The sequence below is a fragment of the Gossypium raimondii genome, chromosome 1, assembly GCF_025698545.1.
Source record: "Gossypium raimondii isolate GPD5lz chromosome 1, ASM2569854v1, whole genome shotgun sequence".
Taxonomy (NCBI): domain Eukaryota; kingdom Viridiplantae; phylum Streptophyta; class Magnoliopsida; order Malvales; family Malvaceae; genus Gossypium; species Gossypium raimondii.
Window position 1 is genome coordinate 4,996,040 of NC_068565.1, and position 21,228 is coordinate 5,017,267.

At 28.4% G+C, this 21,228-nt stretch overlaps 2 protein-coding genes and 1 long non-coding RNA gene across 3 annotated transcripts; all 3 read left to right on the forward strand.

Annotated features, from left to right (window-relative positions):
• The first annotated feature begins 3,428 nt into the window (after positions 1-3,428).
• On the forward strand, positions 3,429-6,096 carry LOC128041116 (uncharacterized). The gene is made up of 3 exons (XR_008195823.1): positions 3,429-5,442; positions 5,596-5,673; positions 5,808-6,096. It is a non-coding gene; the product is annotated as an uncharacterized LOC128041116 (long non-coding RNA).
• A 3,568-nt stretch (positions 6,097-9,664) lies between these two features.
• Positions 9,665-13,112, forward strand: LOC105778091 (leucine-rich repeat receptor protein kinase EMS1). Its single transcript, XM_052627564.1, has 4 exons — positions 9,665-10,463; positions 11,617-11,760; positions 12,331-12,474; positions 12,801-13,112. Exons 1-4 carry the CDS (start codon positions 9,764-9,766, stop codon positions 13,058-13,060), a joined length of 1,248 nt encoding a protein of 415 aa, XP_052483524.1. The 5' UTR covers positions 9,665-9,763; the 3' UTR covers positions 13,061-13,112.
• A 3,051-nt stretch (positions 13,113-16,163) lies between these two features.
• Positions 16,164-19,576, forward strand: LOC128041132 (receptor-like protein 9DC3). The gene is made up of 3 exons (XM_052630477.1): positions 16,164-16,254; positions 17,842-19,122; positions 19,210-19,576. The coding sequence occupies exon 2, from the start codon at positions 18,258-18,260 to the stop codon at positions 19,098-19,100; it is 843 nt and encodes a 280-aa protein (XP_052486437.1). The 5' UTR covers positions 16,164-16,254; positions 17,842-18,257; the 3' UTR covers positions 19,101-19,122; positions 19,210-19,576.
• The last annotated feature ends 1,652 nt before the right edge of the window (positions 19,577-21,228 follow it).

Sequence of the window (21,228 nt, forward strand, 5' to 3'; positions counted from 1 at the left end):
AAAAATATTGTGTTTCAAAATTCTCGTGTTTTCAAAATAAGAGATTCTCGTGTTTCAATCGGATCACAATTAAATATTAAATTGAACTTGTATTTTTGAAAATTAAGACAACGCACGTTTAACGAGATACCAATTTTGGGCGTCGCGAGGATGCTAATACCTTCCTCGCGCGTAACCGACTCCCGAACCTTAATTTTCTCTGGATTTTCACGCAGACCTAAAATTACCTCTTTTTAGAAAAGTTTAAAAATAAAGTTTTCTAAAAAAGGAGAATTTTGTAGGTGTCCGATCACACCTAGAAAAAAGATCGGTGGCGACTCCTTTTTCAAATAAAATCGAGATTCAATTTTCGAATTTGCAAGAATTACTTTGACTAGCGCCCATCGCAAAATTTTTAGGTCGTTACAGCCATGTCCCAGACATGGTCTTACATGGGACCTCTCATCTCGGTGCCAACGCCATGTCCCAGACATGGTCTTACATGTGACCTCTCATAATTTCAATAATGCCAATGCCATGTCCCAGACATGATCTTACACTGGCTCACATATCGATGTCGATGCCATGTCCCAGACATGGTCTTATACGAGATCACACGCCGATTCCATATATCCCAGATATGGTCTTATATGAAAACCACATATCACATGTTGTCATGGTCCAACTATGGTCTTTTCCGTCAATTCATCACATATCACTGAACAAAAGTACTCATTCCTGTGTTCTACTCAATTTGATCTTTCAATTCAATTTTCATACTATTATAATATTCATGGTTCAATAGCAAAGACATAAAACAAACATCATATTATTTCTAATTTAACAATTAAACATAAGATTCTATCATATAAACATACTGATTACACTTATTCAAGCAAGTGTACATAAACATACATTCCATCTATTTGTGTATATTTACTTACCATATTTACTTAATCAAATATGTTGAGCACATAACATCATATGAGCGCCAAGCAAACGCGAATGAGCTTATCACTATATAAACTTTCATTTTATTCTACTTTTCTACATTTCTTAACTCATGGTTGTCTTACTTCATACATTAACACATACTTATCATGAATTTTCTCTCTCCTCCAGCTTCTATTTCTTGAATCTAACTTGATATTCTAGCTCCCCATAGTCTCCTTGTTATCTTTCTCTCTTGATAGATATGAAAATTCTTTGATTTCTAAGTGAAAATGGTGAATTTTTGGTAAAGGACCAAATTGTAAAGAAAAGAAAGTTTCTTTCTTTCTTTTCTCTTCATACGTTGGATGCATGGGAAGAAGATGAAGATTCTTCATATTTTTCTTCCATATGTATACTAAATAGAATAATAATAAAATAATAAAATATCATATAAAAATCTAATTAAAATATTAATAAACTAATAACTAATTAATTAATTAATCTAAAATATCACCAACATCATCATTGCCTTCTAGATTTCTCTCTCTTATTAATTGACCATTTTTCCCTTTATAATCTTTAAAAATTCCATCCTTGAGTCATCACTTAATTTGGTAAAATTATGATTTAGTCCTCAAAATTCTTCACCTTTTCAATTTGGTCCTAATTCATCCATTTTCCTTAGTTTCTAGATTATTCCACCCTTAAAATATTTACACTATTAGTCCTTCAACTTTTTCGTATTTACACTTTAACCCTTCAACTTTTGAGTATTTACTCTAGGACAACAAAACTTTTCTCACTTTTGTAATTTAATCCTTTCTTGAATTAATATGTCATAATATACTTCCCAATGTTGACATAACTCAATATTACCCTTTTATCACTTTATTTCCTTATTTTACTATATCAAGGATATTATCTTACTTTCTTACTGTAGTAATTTTTGGGGTATTAGAAATCATATCTTGTAAAGATTAGATTAGATTTGATATGGAATATCTTGTAAATCCCTAAAATCAAGGGATATGGTTAATCTCATCTGTCGATGTAACTTAATCTTGTCCGTCGATTTTGGGGTAGCTCAACTATAGATAGAGAGCCTCCCCTCACTTGTAAATCATTCCATTGTAAGTTGAGAGTATTTACTCAAACATTTTGTGTGCGATCTTTTCTGTGGTTTTCTGTTGTTCTTTGTGGCTTCTTTTGGCATTGTTTTGCTTCCACTATATAAATTGGTGCATTGGAGGAGTTCTTAAGGAATCCTCACTTGAGTAAAGGCTGACTTCACCGAGTTTGGACAAACATATTGCCTAAGGCCGCATGGATCGCGAGACGAAAGATCTAGCCCCGTGACACTAGAGGCTTGCTTAAGATCCAACCAAACTCTTTCACTCCAACCCATTTTATTTATATTAGGTTATGATCAGCGGGTGAAAATTTTATTTAACAAATTTTTAAAAAAATACAATAATTAAATATAGCTTTGGTTGAAATGATAAAATTGATTTTATTAAAAATCATAATATTTTGAGTTTAAATACAATCATGTATGAATATATTTTTAGATTTTAGATGAAAAGATAAAATTATCCTCAAAATAATATTGATTGCTTTGTAAAAAAAAACTTTTGAAAAATTCTCTCTTGAGTTGAACTAAGGCTGTGTTTGATAGGGGGAAACCAATTCCGGAATTGGTTTTACACGTTTTCCAGTGTTTGATAGCAGGAAAATATTTTTCTTTTGTAAAACCAATTCCGCAACACGGGAAAACCTATTACAAATTTGGGGAAAATGTCTTACGCTTTTGAACTCAGTAAGACATTTTCCGGAAAATGATGCCTTCTTCTCCCCTTTCCCCTTTCCCTTCCCCTTCCCTTTTCCCTTCCCCTTGGATTGCAAATCAGTTTGGTCAAGGACCTCTTCCGGTTCCTCATTAATCCAGGTAAGACTCCTTCTTCTTCTTCCGTTCTTCATTCCTTTTTCTTCTTCTGTTCTTCATCTTCTCTTCTCAGCATATTCTATTTTGTTTCCTCTCTTCCTCTCTTGTTCTTTGATTTCTAACATTTTTATTTTAATGAATTATGCTGGTTGTCATCAAATTGAGAGAAAGTATAGTAGTCGATGAAGATTACAGATTATCTATTGGGTTATTCGCCTCCTATTTGGGCGACTTTTCTTGCTGGATGATATTTTGGTTATATTTTTGTTATATACAGATGGTTGATTATGTCATTTAAGCATATATTCTTCATAAATCTCCCCTTGAAAAAAAAAAGAAAAAAGAACTTTCTTCAGTTCAATGGTGTTATTCAATGACTACCTTTTTTACTATCTGAGGTGTCAGATACGCCATAGATATGATTATGGAGCCATATCCTACTAGGTAATCATTTTGGATTTGGTTTTAGCTATTACACAAGCTTCTGAATATAAAATGCTAACATCACACAACTTACTTTTTTTTTTTGATAAATCACACAACTTACTATCAAATGAATAAACAAGGGAACATCTTTGTGGCCAATGTCTAATCCCTTGCTCAAATTACCAGTGATGCCGTGGACTTGTGATAGTTCACTATTTGTCTGCTAGGTGAGCAGATATGGAAGAGAGCAAAGCTCTTCCCCAAAACGTAGATGGATAGGATAAGATGTGGACTAGGGTAATCTTTTATATGAAACAGAGTATTCATTGATGGTTTATTGCATTGCCTCTAGTGAGATTCATAGGCATCTTCACCAAATGTATATCATATGATAACCAGTTGGGTTTGGGTTAAGTCTAGAACTGCTTTCTACTTTTGCTTTTTGCATTTTTTGGCTAGGATGAGTTGTACAGGGCAAGTAAAACAAATCTTTAGCTTCTGAGAATTCCCTATTTCTTTTTCTGAAGAATTTTGTCAGCTCTACTTGATTGTACCAAAGCATCAAACTTGTATAAATATGTGAAGCAATGCCCCTAGAAATGTGCAGATGTTACTATTAGCTAGTAGTTGCACTTCCTTAGAGTCTTCTATTAGATGTTTTCGTACCAAAGTTCAGCAGTATAACAGTCTGACGCCATATATTTATTTAACTAAAATATGGCTTGTGATATTTTGCTGCATTTGAGGTAATGTTCTTAATAACATTAAGAAAATGATAGTAATTATCCCCTTTCTTTTTAATGCATATTTAAATGGAAATGGTTTTTTGTGATCAAGATGAAAAGAATAGAGCACATATTTCGAAGTGGCTAAGGTTATCCATTAGAATGTATGGAAGTTTTGAGAAGTCATTGGACGAGCTGATATCCTTTTTCAGAGAAGTCAATGCCCGTTTTGAGTTCCTTTATTAATATTTCCTTTCTTTTTAGACTGTTTGGTTTTCTTGTGCATGGACTGTGGTCTAATGGTGTTACATAAGGTCTTTTCTCTGGCTTCACTTGTTTGCAGGACTTGGTTTTCAAGAAATCATGCTCATTCCTTGATGTTACTTAAAAAAAACATATTATTTATCACTAAGCAAAACAATACATGTTGACTTGTCACATTGTGCTGAAAACAAAGTTTCAACTGAGCAAATCACTCAAAATCGTCTTGTAGCATACAAATATGAAAATCTTCCTCACACTCCTTTTGTGAACGATTTCTGTCTTTTTTCATATGATAATAAAGCAAATGAGAGGTTTATATTTGATCGATTTTTGTCTTTTTCTTCTATAATTTCCTGGCCTTATGATGCGGGGAACCTTATTGAACCCCATATTCTTTTAGGAAAATATAGTCATTTTTCTCATGTTGTACTAGCTGAACTGTATTGTTCTTTTATATATGTGCTGCTATAATTTTACCGGGTTATTAGACATTATCTTAACCCACACGACTTGTACCTCTTTGATTATGTTCATCATTGCTAGACATTTTTTTGTTGTAGTGACTCCAGCCTCTTCAGTTCAGTGCTTAGAAATGTGTGTTTTCCATTTCTTTTAGGCAAATGCATGACCAAGTTGTATTAAAGAGTGAAAAATGAAGAAACATGTTGCTATTGTATCATCTGATGTTGTCACTGTAAACATCTTATCTTGCTGGTTACTTTCAAAGTAATTAGTTATTTTGAGAATGAAAAATATTATGTGGTTCTGGCTATAAATTCTTATGCTGTGATTGTGTTCATTTATGCTATGTTTGGAAACATAAATTTGAAAATTTAGATTTGGAATTCATTTGTAACCTCAGAGTACTCTTCTGTTTTAATTGCTGTAATGTGGGTTTTAAGATCCATTGCAATTACATGTCAAGCTTTTCACTTTGCCAGAACCCCAAAGGCATTATTGTTTGAGATTTTTGATGGAATTATTTGATATGTACTTGAAATATTTTGCTAACAGCCTAAAAGTTAAAAATGAATTATTTGCTAACATTTTGCAAAAGGCTCACACGGACCTCGACAAAATGGGTCTACTGCAGTTTCACAAGACATTAACAGTCTGAAACATATTGCATTGATGGAGGCCAAGATGAAAAAACTCTCTGATTTACTGAGTAAGGTTAGTTGGTTGCTTACTTTGCCCTTAACTGTCTTTGATAAAAATGTGAAACATGAGCGAAAGCCTTTGCAAAAGTATGTCGCTGCTGTTTGTAGTCCAGATATGGTAACTATAGTGGATGGTTTTAACTACTATTTCTGTGATCTTTTACAGAGAATTGAACAAACAAAAGAAAATGTGGTAAAGAAGCTAGCATTGACGTATGAGGAAATGGAACAAGAATGTAAGGAGGTAAGTTAATCTCTTGGCATACTAATTCAAGTGTATCTAATACTAGAACAAAAAAAAAATGTTGGTTCCAATTTACATATCTTGAAGATGGTAGTTATATAATTTTACATTCATGTGTTTTGGTGTGATTGCAGATCAAGGATGGTTTTGCTGAGGGGAAAGACCTGGTTGTGTCTGTTATGTCTGCAATGGGGGAAGAGCAGATCTGTGCTCTCAAAGACGTTGGTCCTAAGTAGTTTCAAATTCATTTATTGCAAATCTTAGATGGAACCATAAAAGACTTTGGCAGTACTAAATGCGGTTTTGATGTTTTGTTTTGGGTTTGGATAGAAAAAAGAGAACAACAATATAACTAGTTTCTTGTTGTGCTATGGATTACTGTTTTGCTTTTCTTTTTCAATAATTTTTATTATCTCGTCTTTATTTTTTGTGTTGGTAACATTTAAATTCTAGCTTTTAATTGCATATTACACTTGCATTAGTTACCCAATATATATTAATGTAGCAATTTAAGTTTGACATATCATTTAGTACGAGTTAATACAATATACTAGTTTTTAAAAAAAATGAAATTTTCTAATAATTACAGTATTTTTTATTTTAATTTAAATCCCATGTTAAATATATGTATCACAAGAATCAGATTGGATAAAAGTAGAATCAAATTAATATAAAATTTAAATACAAATAAATGTTTTAATAATGAAGAAGTAAAATCAAATCGGTATAATCTACAAATAGATGAACATTTGGAATTTAATTAGATAAAACTTTTATTAATAAAAAATTTATTTATAAATAAATCATTGCAATATGTGTAAAAATAATTTAAAATATAAAAATTTATTAATATGTATATAAATTTATTAATATATGTAAAAACAACTTTTCCGGAAAATATTTTCAGGAAATCTGTCAAACAGCAGAAAATATTTTACACAGATTCAATCAAACACCAGAAAATATTTTCCAGTAAATCATTTTACAGAAAAGTAAAACATTTTCCAGAAATCATTTTACGGAAAACATTTTACTGCCAATCAAAAAGACCCTAAGTTGAAAGATGACACCAATCCAATACAAATCTTAATTCTTAATCTAAATTATTTAAATTTACATAATATTTTAAAATTAAATTAAACAAATTATTTTTACAAATAGAATATTTGAAAATCTATCTGTTTAAATATATTAAAATTAGAGTTGTTAACCTAATAAATCACTTTACAGATTCTCCTGAACCTCGGTTGAAATTATGGGTGTTTTTTAAGTTAATTGATAAAATGGCTAAAAAATTGGTGAGGTGACTTGCAAAAGCCGGACTTTCTCCACCCTCTCCTTTGGTGGTTTGTCGAGGACTAATTCACTTGATGATTTGTATTTCCTTTCACTTTGCTTCCTCTTTATGTATCCTGATAGCTTTATTATATTTTGTTTGTCTCTAGTTGTACCTCAGCCTTTTGGCTTTGTTCAAGTAATAAATTTTCACCTTTGCTGATAAAAAAAAAATTACAATCACTTCCGGGGCAAAGTCAGAAAAAAATTTTAGGAGTCGAAATTAAATTGTCTATATCTATATAATTTTTGAAGGATTAAATCAAAATTTTCTATTTTTAAGGGGGCCAAAGTAAAATTTTACCTTTATTAATTTAAAATTTTTAAAAATGTAAATATTCAAAATAACAAAATTTCTATTTTAGAGGGGTTGGGACCCTACCAGCCCTCCTAAATCCGATCAGTTTCCCCTATAGCATGTATAATATATTAATAAAATATAAGATAAAATAAGATTATATGAAATAAATCTTTGACGTAATTTCAATATAATTTTTATAATTCAAAAATTTGATTGCTTGATCGGATTCGATTCAATCTTTAGAATATATTATTTTAAATAGATTTATCTTGATAGATAAATTATCATAGTTCCACAATATCAACATGATTCATAACTCAAAATTTTTTTTTAAAATTGTCCATCTCCTTACCGCAGTATTGACTATAATGGTCACTACTATTGGCACTGCATAAACTACCTTGAATAAGCTTGCCTGGAATGAGGTGACTTGTTATTTTGGAACACTGATAAAGTTTATCTGCAAAACCATTTTTAATAAAAAGAAGAACAATCAACGTGTAATTAAAACCGCCGAATAAGAACAAAAGCAAAAGGCAAAACTATGCAATAGGAATTGAAAGTAAATTAGTTAATTAAGACTAAAGAAAGAAATCGGCATATAATTACCAAAAAGTAAAAGCAAAAGCAAAAGGATTCGTGGAATTGGAGTAACAAAATTGCACAAGACTAACTAATCATTAAAGAAAGACCTTGACTACTGAAATAATGACTTAAAAAGTTATGTCTCCATTGTCAAAAGGGAAATTACATGACAGAACACCTGCTCACACTAGCCATTACCTTTTAAGATTTGCACTGGCATTTCCATGATTTTCTTTTAGTTCAGTATTAAGATATATTTTTCTTTTTTTATCCAAATAATATAAAAAATAATTAATTATAAAAATGGTATGAAAATAGAATAATTATAAAAATAGATATTTGTTATAGTGTTTTGACGGTGTCACTTGACATATTGGTGGCACCAGATTGAAATGTAATAACTTAAAATATTCAAAGACCTAATACGTAAATTTTCTATTTTGATTGGCTTCTAAAAAGAAAGGGTTTAAGGGTGGCGCGTGAAAGTGTGGCGGCACCTAACTTTAAATAGAGTAAATTGCTTTATAAATCCTCCTTATTTATTATTTTCTTTTATTCCCCTTCAACACCAAAAATCGAAAGGCCTCTTACCAATTAGTTCAAAAAGTTTTTTTCTACCGAAAAGTATTTTAAAAAAAAGCCGATTCCAACTAAAAATAAGTTTTATTTATTTTTCGAAAAATAATTTTTCTCTTCAAATTATGTTTGGCATAACAATTAACGGTATTCATAATAGTTTTCTTTTGCTCACGTTATATTTGGAAACTATAAATTCAACTAATAGTTATAATTTATACATAATAAGAGTTTTCTAAAGTTTTTATAATTATAATTTTATACCCTGAATATTTTACGTCATCATATTTCAGTTTGATGCTGTCAATATGTCAGACGGCACCCTCAAAACACTAAAACAAATGTCTATTTTGGTAATTAATTATTTTTATATTATTTATGTAAAAGAGCAGATATATTTATTAATTTTCAAATGTATTTTGATTTTTATATTAAAAAATGAGTAAATTAGTCCTTGTATGTTAGATCAAAAAATAATGTGGTCCTTTTATTAAAATTTTCATCAATTTTTACTGTTAAAAATTAGTTTTTGTATGTCAACATGAGATACACGTGGTATGCCACATGGCATTCTCTGATTATTCTGTCAACTGCACTAGTTTTTAATGGTACAAAAGGATGAAATTTTTTAAAGAAATGACCACTTTGCTCTTTGATCTAATGCAGAGGGATTAATTTATCCTTTTTCTAAATAGAATGAGCAAAATGTAATTTAACTATTAGTACAAAAATTTCTATAATATTTTTACCAAAAAATTGTGTTACAAAATAACAAATGAACCTTGGTTATGACATTTAATCAGTAGAGTAAATAGTTTGATTGTATTCATCTTTTGAATTTAAAGTTTTAATGATGTTCTGAAAGATTTGACCACTGATTTGCAGAGTTGGCAAAAAAAAAAATTAATTTCGAAAAATTATTGGAAATTTGTTTTGAGTTCAAGGTTCCCTTAATCCAATAAAAATAAATTCTACTTCCAAAAAAAATCCAATTGTTTCAAAGATACAAGTGGGCTTGGTTAATCTCCAACCATGACGTCCCTATTGTAAACAACTGAAAAGAAAATTTTAAGTCAAAGCCAACCAGAGCCAAGCTACGAGTCGTCAATAAGTCATATGTGTAGACAATTACAGCCAAATGCTTGGAAGAAAACCTCATTGGTTTTCTATATATATGATTGAATTTTGTAAGAAAAATTAACTATACAAAACCAATAGTAGAGCAAGTCTAACCACAAATTTCGCCACTTGGAGCATACTTCTGATCAAATTGTTGCACTTCCACAAATTCTGATGGGAAACGTCACTCGGTTCATTCTGGCTCTTATGATGGTGATGCTGTTACCTCATTTTGTGGTTTCATTCTCTATCAAAACAACAACCAATATCAACACAGATCAGTCAGCTCTTTTGGCACTAAAAGCCTATATTGTTAGCGATCCTCAAAAGATGTTGAAAACCAATTGGTCTACTGCTACCTCAGTTTGTAATTGGATTGGTGTCACTTGCGGATCCCGACACCAAAGAGTCATAGCTCTTAATCTTTCCAGCATGCTTCTCACTGGCACTATACCATCTCAAATTGGGAATCTATCTTTTCTTACCTCACTTGACCTGATGAACAACTCTTTTTATGGCTCTTTACCGGATCAGTTTACTAATTTGCATCGATTGAAACATATAGACTTATCTTGGAACAATTTCTGCGGAGAAATCCCATATTCCTTCCCTAAACTTCAATACTTGTCTTTGAGAAATAACATTTTTGCAGGTGAAATCCGATCAGATATGTTTGAACATCTACCTAGATTGCAAGTGCTTTCCTTGACCCTCAACAAGCTCTCTTCGGAAATTCCAATGGGTTTATTCAAGTGCAAAGAATTACAGGTTATAGATTTCGGATATAATAGGATGATGGGAGGGATTCTACCAAAAGAAATAGGAAACTTGACAATGCTTAGGATTCTACGTCTTGGCGGCAACATGTTCGAAGGTAAAGGGATAGCAATTGGATGGTATAGTAGTTTTTTATTGTCGAGTGCAAGGTAACAAAAAAAAACTTTTTTAAAAAGAATTTTCATGCGTTTCATCAATCATGATAGCGCCAAAGTCCTCAATTCATAATTTTAATGATTGTGATTAATTTTAAAAATCAAAAATATTTTTAATGTTTTATTAAAAGAAGCAAATATGGTTATTGGCTTAAACATTAATGTGATATTTTAAGGAACATCAATTTATATGTTTAATTGTTACATGTTTTAATTATTAAAATTCTAAAAAAAACTTAGAATTTCTTTCTCTTTTTTTTTTAACTTCAAAAACAAATTATTATCAAATTTGAAAAACAAAGAATTCATTATTTGTTAGAAGTAAAAGCAATAATCAAATTACCCAAAATAATTACTTGAATTCTACTAAAGGACTAATTTACCATTAAGATTGAAAAGTTATTTTGAAAAGTTTGGAGTGTTTTTAAAATTGTTTTTGAATAATAATAATAAAATATTTATTTTAAACATGATATTGTAATAAATAAAATTAAAATATGTATTAAAATGATATTTAAATTAATTAATGTTATGATATATGAAATATATAAATGTAAATTATAGTTAAAAATAATTTATTAGGTATTTAATATTATTGTGGTATTAAAAGATATTCAACTTAAATTATAGTACAAATAAAATAAAACTATTTACTGTAACTCATTGTTAAAATTATGATATATGAAATATAAAATTAAAATTTTTAAATAATTAATATAAATTATTTGTAAAATTTAATTAAATATATAAATGTTTATATTAAAGAGGAGAAGTTTATACAATGACAGCTTTTGAAAACAAATTAGAATTTTTATTTTTTATTTTTGATTTGGCTTGAAGAAGTCAAATTAAAATCTATTTACCATTACTTTTAACTTGAAAAACAAATTTAGCAAAAGCATTTTTAAAACTCAATAGTAAACCTACTCTTGTTTTAAATCTTTTATGCTTAAATTATGAAATAGAAATTATTTGAGCTTTAATTTAGTGTGGATAATAAAATTTGTATTATTGGACTTTGATCTTTTAATCTTAAAGCAAAAGTAACAATTAATTTATTTTATATTTGTTTCACAAATTAATTTGATTGTGTAGGTGTAATTCCATACCAAATCGGAGATCTTCTCAATTTGGAAGAATTAAGCCTTTGTAACACTTTGTTAAAAGGGCACATTCCTCCATCCATCAGTAATTTAACACGTTTGACAATTCTCGATTTATCCACAAATTCTTTAACAGGTATTATATATCATTTCTTCACTCTTTTTCTTGATTGTTATTTTTCTTTCTTAATTTTTTTTCAATTTATATATGTATCAAAGCGTTAAATATTTGACACTTGGTGAAATTATTTAACTTTAAAATTACATGCTTCTAAAATTATTTAATGTGAAGTGTCTTATTTAATTATTATACCTTAAAAACAAAATGCATTAACCCAAATCTGCTTGTGGAAACTTTTTACTCTATCAACCATGTATAGAATAATTATCCATAATAAAATTACCTTATGATTTTTCCAAATTTTTATAATTTATGTTCACCTTCAATTAATTTTTTTAGCTTTATGATTTGGAATATATTGGACCTCAACATTTCAACTTCTTCTATTTACCTAGTAATAATGAGTTAAGTACTATATCACATTTCTTCAATATATTGATTTTGTTTTTATTTCTTGTTCAATTTCTACCATATTTTTGAGAAAATACAAATTTGTTAAAAATTGTATACTTGTGCAGTGGTAAATTTGCTTTTGAATCATGCTATCACATAGATGCTTCTTTATAACAGTATTTCAACGTGCAGGTGTAATCCCACATCAAATTGGGAATCTTCTCAATTTGGAAGAATTAATCCTTTATTCCAATATGCTAAAAGGGCCTCTTCCGTCATTCATTAGTAATCTAACACGTTTGACAACTTTCGATTTATCACATAATTCTCTATCAGGTATTATATAATATTTCTTCTGTACATATTTTTCTTTGAATTAAATTTATGTTGAATTTCTAGAAATGTGTTAAATATTTTATACTTGTGCACCTCATTTAATGGTTACATTGTTTCATTTTAATAATTTCATTTAATTTTAAATCTTTTTATATATTTTTAAAGAGTGAAAACTGTAAATATCGAAAATTAAAAAGCTGTTTTAATTTTTTTTATAATAGCCACATCCGAATTTTTAACAAAAAATTAAATGTATGAACTAATTTTTTAAAATAAAAAAATATAGGGAACCAGTATCTCGAAATTAAACTTCAAGAATTTTACAGGTCAAATCCCATCAGGCTTGTTTGAACGTCTACCTAAATTGCAAAGGCTTGACTTGGGTGGGAACAAACTCTCTGGAAAAATTCCATTGGGTTTATTCAACTGCAAAGAGTTGCAGAGTTTAATTTTAGATAGTAATAGATTGGAAGAGATTCTACCAAAAGAAATAGGAAACTTGACAATGTCAATGCTTGAGGCTCTAGATCTCCACAACAACCTGTTGAAAGGTAAAAGGAAAACAGGTGGATGCTATTTTAGTTAAAGTACGCTTTTTGGTGACAAAATTTGAAGAGGAAATAAGAATGTTTAAAGATACAATGTTGGAAATTTGAAAAAAATTTAATTTCTATTTCTTTTGAAATAATGTTTAGGTATTAGGATTTGTTAGAAGTAATGCTTGAATTCTTCGAAAGAACTATTTACTATTAAGATTGAAAAGTTATTTTGAAACGTGTAAGTTATTTTTAAACATGATTTTGTAATGAAGAAAATTAAAATATGTATTTAAATGATATTTAAATTATTTAATATATTATGATATATGAAATATAAATAATTAAAAATAATTTATTAGGTATTTAATTTATTTTAAAATGGGATTATTGGACTTGATCTTTTAATTTTGAAATAAAATTAACAAATATTTTTTATATTTAAAAAATTTAATTTGATTGTGCAGGTATAATCCCATATCAAATCAGTAATTTGACACGTTTGGAATTTCTTGATTTATCCAATAATTTTTAACAGGTATTATATATTATTTCTTAATTCTTTTTTTCTTTTTTTTCTTAGATTTATTTACTGTCCAATTTATATATGTGCAATTATCAATGTACTCTTGAAATTTAACTTAATGTTTAATTTAAATTATTTAAATCAAAATTATATGCTTCTACAATTACTCAAAATTAAAAATAGTTAGATCTAAATATATTATATGTCTCCTTCACTTTGGTGTAAAGGTGGCATCGAGGTAAGTAATTATTTAGACTCTAAAATGGTAAAATTGTAATTTAATTTTATAAAAAATTAAAATGTAAGTTAATATAATAATAAATGGGTAATTATTCTATCCATTGTTAGTAGAGTCAAAAATGAAGTAAAAAACTTTGACTAAATTAATGATAAGTGCTTTTTATTAATTATTTAATTATTGTTTTATTATACCTTAAAAATAAAAGACATCAACCTAAACTTACTTGTGGAACCTTTTACTCCATGACAATATATAAAATAATTATCCGAATAAAATTATATTATAATATTCTCAAAATTTTATAATTTAATTCTAACTTCAATTAATTTTTTAGCTTTGTCCCTATTTTGGCAAGACATTTATGATTTGAAATATATTGAACCTCAACATTTGAATTTGTATTTAAATTAATTCTTATTAAGATTTATGAAATATACAAACATAAATTATAATTAAAAATAATTTATTAAGTATTTAATATCATTTTGGTATTAAAACATTTAACTTAAATTATAATATAAATAAAATAAAATAAGTTATAATAACTCATTATTAATATTATGATATATGAACTATAAAATTTATATAAATTTTAAATAATTAGTATAAATTATTTACGAATATATAAATAGTATAAATTTACAGTTGCTTGAAAAGTTAAATTTAAAACTGATTTGACTTAAAAACTATTTATTTACTGTTGCTTTTAACTTAAAAACAAGGATTTAGGAAAGCATTGTCGAAATCCAATAATAAATTGATCCTTGTTTTTCAATCTTTTATGCTTGACATAAAGAAATTAATTCGCCTAAATTACAAAATAAATATTATTTGATTTTTAATTTAGTGTGTATTTATATAAAATAAAGTGTGAATAATAAAATTTAGATTATTGGACCTTGATTTTTAATTTTAAAATAAAATTAACAAATATATTTTTATATTTGTTTAATAAATTAATTTGTTTGTGCAGGTATAATTCCATATCAAATCGGTAATTTGACACGTTTGAGGTTTCTTGATTTATCCAATAATTCTTTAACAGGTATTATATACCATTTCTTAATTCAACTTTTTCTTTATTTTTATTTTTCTTTTTAAATTTATGTTTTTCCAATTTATATATGTGTAATTATCAATGCTTTAAATATTGACTCTTGGAAATTTAATTTAATGTTTAATTGAGATGATTTAAATCAAAATTATATGTTTCTAAAATTACTCAAAATTTGAAATATATTGAATCTCAACATTTGAATTTCTTCTATTTACCTAGTAATAATTAGTTAAGTACTATATCCCATTTCTTCAATATATATTGAATTTTTATTTATTTCTTAAACGACATTGTTCAATTTCTACCATTTCTTTTTAGAAAATACAAATAATTGTTAAGCATTTCATTAGTGGTAAATTTGCTTTTGAATCATGCCATCATATGGTTGCCTTTCTTTATAATAATATTTCAGGTGTAATCCCACACCAAATTGGGAATCTTCTCAATTTGGAACAATTAAGCATTCCTTCTAATATGCTAGAAGGGCCTCTTCCGTCATCCATCGGTAATATAATACGTTTGACAAGTCTCCAGTTATTCAATAATTCTCTAACAGGTATTATATAATATTTCTTCAATATATATGTTCAGTTACCAAGATTTTATTTTTCCTTGAATTAATTTTATGTTGAATTTCTAGAAATGCCTTAAATATTTTGTATTTGTCCATTTCATTTAAAGGTAAATCTGCTTTTGAGTCATGCCGTCACATTGTTTCATTTTTAACAGTTTTATTTAATTTTATTTTTTTATATATTTTTAAAGAGTAAAGACTAAAATGATAAAAATTATAAAAATAAATATTGAAAGTTAAAAATTATTTTACATTTTTTATAATAGCCGCATCTCAAATTTTAATAGCAAAATTGAATGTATGAACTAATATTTTAAATAAAATGTATAAGGATCCAACGTCTCAAATTTGAAGTATAGGGTTAACTTTTAATTTTCAAAAGAGTATAAGGACCTCTAACATATTTAAACCTAAAATATTTTAAGCTAAAAAGTATAAAATATATATTTTTTATTTTTGTTTTTGGTTGGGCTTGGAAAGTCAAATCGAAAAGTTTAACTTAAAAACTATGTATTTGCCATTACTTTTAAATCGAAAAGTTTAACTTAAAAAGCATTTTTCAAAATTGACTCTTGTTTTGAATCTTTTATGCTTGACAGAAATAAATTAATTGGCCTAAATTACAATACAGATATTATTTGAGCTTAATTTAGTGTGTTATATCTAGAATGAAGTGTGGATAATAAAATCTGGAGCATTGTATTTTAATCTTTTAATTTTAAAACAAAATTAAGAAATTTTTTATATTTGTTTAACAAATTAATTTGATTTGCAGTGTAATTCCACACCAAATTGGTAATTTAACATGTTTGCAACTTCTCGATTTATCTAGTAATTCTCTAACAGGTATTATATTTACTTTCTTCACTCATCTTTTTCTTGATTTATTTTTCTTCAATTTATATATGTGTAATTATGAATGCGTTAAATATTTCAGACTTGGGCATTTAACTTAATGTTTAATTGATATTATTTAAATTCAAAATTATATGCTTCTAAAATAACTCAAATTTGAAAATAGTTGGATCTAAATATGTTATATGTCACCTTCGCTTTGGTGTAAAGGTGACATCGAGGCAAGTAAGTACTTAGACCCTAAAATGATAAAATTGTAATTTATTTTTTAAAAATTAAAATTATAAGTTACTATAATAATTAATGGATAATTGTTCTATTTACTACCAATGATAAAATGAACCCTTAATCTTAAGGAGTGGCAGAGTTAGAAAAAAATTTTGGGCGGAATTAAATTGTATATTTTTAAGAGGATTAAATTAAATTTTTATTATTTTTGGGAGGGCCAAAGTATAATTTTACCGTTACTAATTTAAAATTTTATATATTATAAAATGCTTAAATGAAAAATTTTCCATTTTAGGGGGGTCGAGGCCCTTGCCTATTCCTTGGCTCCGCCACTGTCGAGGCCCCTGCCTATTCCTTGGCTCCGCCACTGATCTTAATCTCTCAATGTGAGTCTAAAAGCATAAGATTTAAAAGTGTGGTATGGTGGTTACTCACCTCATCCCTTAATTAATGGTCGGGGGTTTGGTCCCGCTCATAAGAATAGAGCACATTTTATAGCCAACTATTTACTCCTTTTAAGAGCACCCATAGCGAAGAGATTAATCACTACTAATCACTACTATCAATAATAGATGCTTGATTTTGAAAACAACCTCTTTTAATCTTAAAAAAAAATTCAGGTTATTGGAGTCCCTTTGCTTTTCTTCCTCAATTCTCTCTACCTTTTCCTCTCTCTTTCTCGGCTTCCTCCTTCCTTTCCACAAATGATATTGCATACACAGCAAAGGCAAGTTACAAGCAGGTGAGATGTGTCATGTAGTCACAAACAGCCATTTTTCTAAGCCCTGACTTTAGCCTTTTCTCCAAAATGTATAATCTTCATTTCTCATATTTAAATTCAGCACAAATCCCTAAATTGGGATACAATATATTTTTATTTACAAATATTTTTGAATCCATCGGACCTTCAATTCTTAATTTCACTTGTTTAACCACTTCAAAATGTCATAAAATTCTAAATTTTTTGTCAAAAAAATTATAGTTTTTCTGTTTTAAACCATTTTTTTGTTACTATTTTTCATTTCTTGTTATCTGTTATAAGTCATTAGTTGCGTATTTGATTTGTAGTTCAATCGGTTCAATAAATCCATCAAATCATATTTTGACAACACTAACCAATACAGATATAGGTATAGGTAATATTGTGTTTACAGTTATATAACATTTTTTAGTTTTTGCTCATTGTGATAATTAGGAGTAGAACCCAACCCAATGGATCAGATAAATGGGAAAGGGGTGATATGATCAGGTTGAATGTTGAATTTGTTTAGTGGATGGATAGATAACTACCCACTCGAATGCCTTTCAACTTACATATCTTTACCTTTTAAGTAATTGATCATTTTGCAGGACAGATTCCAATTACCTTGGGTAATCTAAGATATCTACATCTGCTGGACATATCGGATAATGATTTAAGCAGCACACTGTCATCCTCGAAGAGCAGCTTTCAATCATCATTAGCAAACTGCAGGGAATTGAGTTACTTGTCATTTGCAAGAAATCCATTGATCAGTGGTTACCTTCCGGCTTTTATAGGAAATTCGTCGATTCCTCTTCAATATTTCGATGCTTCGAGCTGCAACATTAGTGGCAGAATTCCAGGGGAAATTGGGAACTGGAATCCAACGAATTTGAGATATCTTGGCCTTAATGGAAATCAACTGGAAGGGATACTGCCGTTATCTTTGATTAATTGCAGCGAACTAGTAGTTCTGAATGTTGCAAACAACAACTTCAGTGATACCTTTCCCCATTGGTTAGGCATGCTTCCAAGGCTGCGAGTTCTTATTTTGAGATCTAATAGATTCCATGGTTCCATTCAGGACTCCTTAACCAATTTTTCCTTCTCCAAATTGCAAATGGTTGATCTCTCTCATAATGACTTCACAGGCTTATTGCCAACCGGGTTCTTCCAAAATCTCAAGGCTCTGAAAGAAGAAGTTGGATATGATTCTGAATATTTTTCATACTCTGTTAATTTAACAATAAAAGGTTTGGAGCTAGAGTTTACAAAAACCGTACATATGCCCATATTCACATGCATAGATTTGTCGGACAATGGATTCCATGGAGAAATTCCTAAGGTAGTTGGAGAGCTTAGATTGCTTCTTGCACTCAATCTCTCTCATAATAGCCTGACTGGTCCTATCCCACCGTCATTTGGGAATTTGGCAGCACTTGAATCATTAGATCTCTCATTTAATAAGCTGAGTGGCAGAATCCCTTCTCAATTGACAAATTTGACATTTCTTGAAGTGTTAAGGTTTTGGAACAATAATCTTGTGGGGCCCATTCCCCAAGGCAAGCAATTTAATACATTTGAAAACGACTCTTATCGAGGGAACTTGGGTTTGTGTGGATTCCCATTGTCAAAGGAATGTAGAAATGATGAAAGATCACAACAAGCACAAGATGAGGAAGATAATGGAAATGGAATAGCTTTTATTTGGAAAGTTGCGATGATGGGGTATGGATGTGGAATGGTGTTAGGAATTAGCATTGCATATATTGTATTCGCGACAGGAAGACCATGGTGGCTTGTAAGAATGATTGAGAGAGACTTGCAAAACAAAGTTTCAAGCTGGTTTGGGAAGAAAAGAGAGTAGCCCTGCAAATCCATCTTTATATGTGAGTTATTGTATTTCATAGAAATAAACATGCTAAATAAATAATTAGGTAAACCTCGAATTGATTATTTTTATTTTCATCCACCAGGAATGAGTCCGAGAAAAGATGAAGTTCCTCAGCTTCCATAAGAGCAAGATGTCATGTATGTTCTGCACCGATAGCTGCTTCTCTCCGTGGAAAGTATGTTCTGATAATGGGTGTTCTTAGTGATAGTTTGCTTTGGTTTTTCAGTTTTTCCTTGCATAGTTTTTCAGCTTTCATGGTGTGGGATTTTAACATTTCGCAAGAAGTTGATTTGTTTTCAAGTTTTGAAACAAATTGCAACACCCACTATAAATACTTCTTTATTTTAGACAAGTGTTTGTGTGATAAATTTTTGTAACCTCACTAACCCAGCCTAGACGTTAGACCCAAATTCAAAAGATTACATTAGTCATTGAAATGGCTCAGTGAATTATTGGAGTTTTTGAAATCAGTCATTTTAAAATATTTAATTTATCTTAGAAGGAAAAACTTAGTTAATTATAGATTTATTTATTACTCAAAATTTTAATTATAGTTTAGCAACAAAAAACAATAACAACCAAATGTCTCATGCCACTGTACGAAATAAAATAATACAATCTTTAAATAATAATATATCAAATACTGAGAATAAGTATTTTAATATATAAGCCGAGCCGAGACTCTTGGGATGTCGCATCTTCGTCCTAATTTGGTGGGCTATCTGTAACACCCCTAACCTATCTTCGTCGTTGAATTAGGATTACTGAGAAATACTGTACAAATCAGAAGATTTAACTTACAATAGAACAATCATACGATTTAATTAATAACATTCAATAACATAATTTAATTATAGTAAAAATACACTCACGGGACTTAAATCGAGCTTACGGGGACCTAAAAATAGTTTGAAAACATTTTGGAGTCATTTTGAAATAAAATTAAAAAATTTGGAAAAATTTGAAAATAAGAGTCACAAGGCCGTATGGCCAGGCCATTGATTAAGTTGAGCGGTACGATTGGCTCAGATAAAATTAAAAGTTATGATAATTATAAGATTAGTCATTTTAGTAGTGAGATTAAATATTATAATAGTAAAATTAAAATTAATAATAAAATATGTGTTTAAATTCAAACGTAGTAATAAGGTAAAATAAGAATACAAATGATCATAAAAGATATTAAACTATATTAAACTAAAATTATATATAATGAAAATTTTAGTTATTCAATATTTTGAAAATTTCAATTGGGTTTATAATTTCATTAATAGAATAATACTATGTACCATATTTTTGTTTTCATTAATGAAGTATTCTGTATGATTTATTTAAATATGATGTATCACTTTATGTATTAGTATAAATATTTTAATTAATTAATTATTTATTTTATAATAATTTTAAATTATTTATTGTATTAAATTTAAACTTTACAATTATAGAAGTTAATGGTGGTGTTGTATCGAAAATGAGTAAATAAATTAACAATCCTCTATATGTTAATTGCCTTGAAATCTATGTGTTTGTACCTATTTATTGATTCTCATGTAATAATATTATATAAAAAACTGATGAAATTAGATTAAATTTAGGGTGAATTTGGATAAATGGTGCGTTTAGTATAAAAACAGAGGTGGAGGTAAGATTAGATATTATAATAATACTATAGCGTAAAATAAAAAAGTAATTAAGCTAATACCTCACTTCACTGCCCATCTAATACATCATTACTGACATAGATACAAAAATCTGATAGTCAATACAATTAAATTAATTCCATGCTAAAAGAATAAAAATTACTGTCTATCGATTGCAATGTTACTGATATTTCAGTAACTTGATTTATTATAATAATATGAATTTTGGCTGAGAAAAAAATATTTTAAATGAATTAATTTTTATTATGTGGATAAGGTTGACGAAGACCTATTTCAATTCAATATACAGCTATCTAGTATTACTATTTTTATCTTTATCAATCATGCATGATTGTCTTGCACGCCCTTTTCTTAATTTTTGTTTTTCCTTTTAGTATGAATGCTTAAAAATCACTGCAGCTAGGAACAAGGATATGAAAGTAGATATTTTCGAAATGACT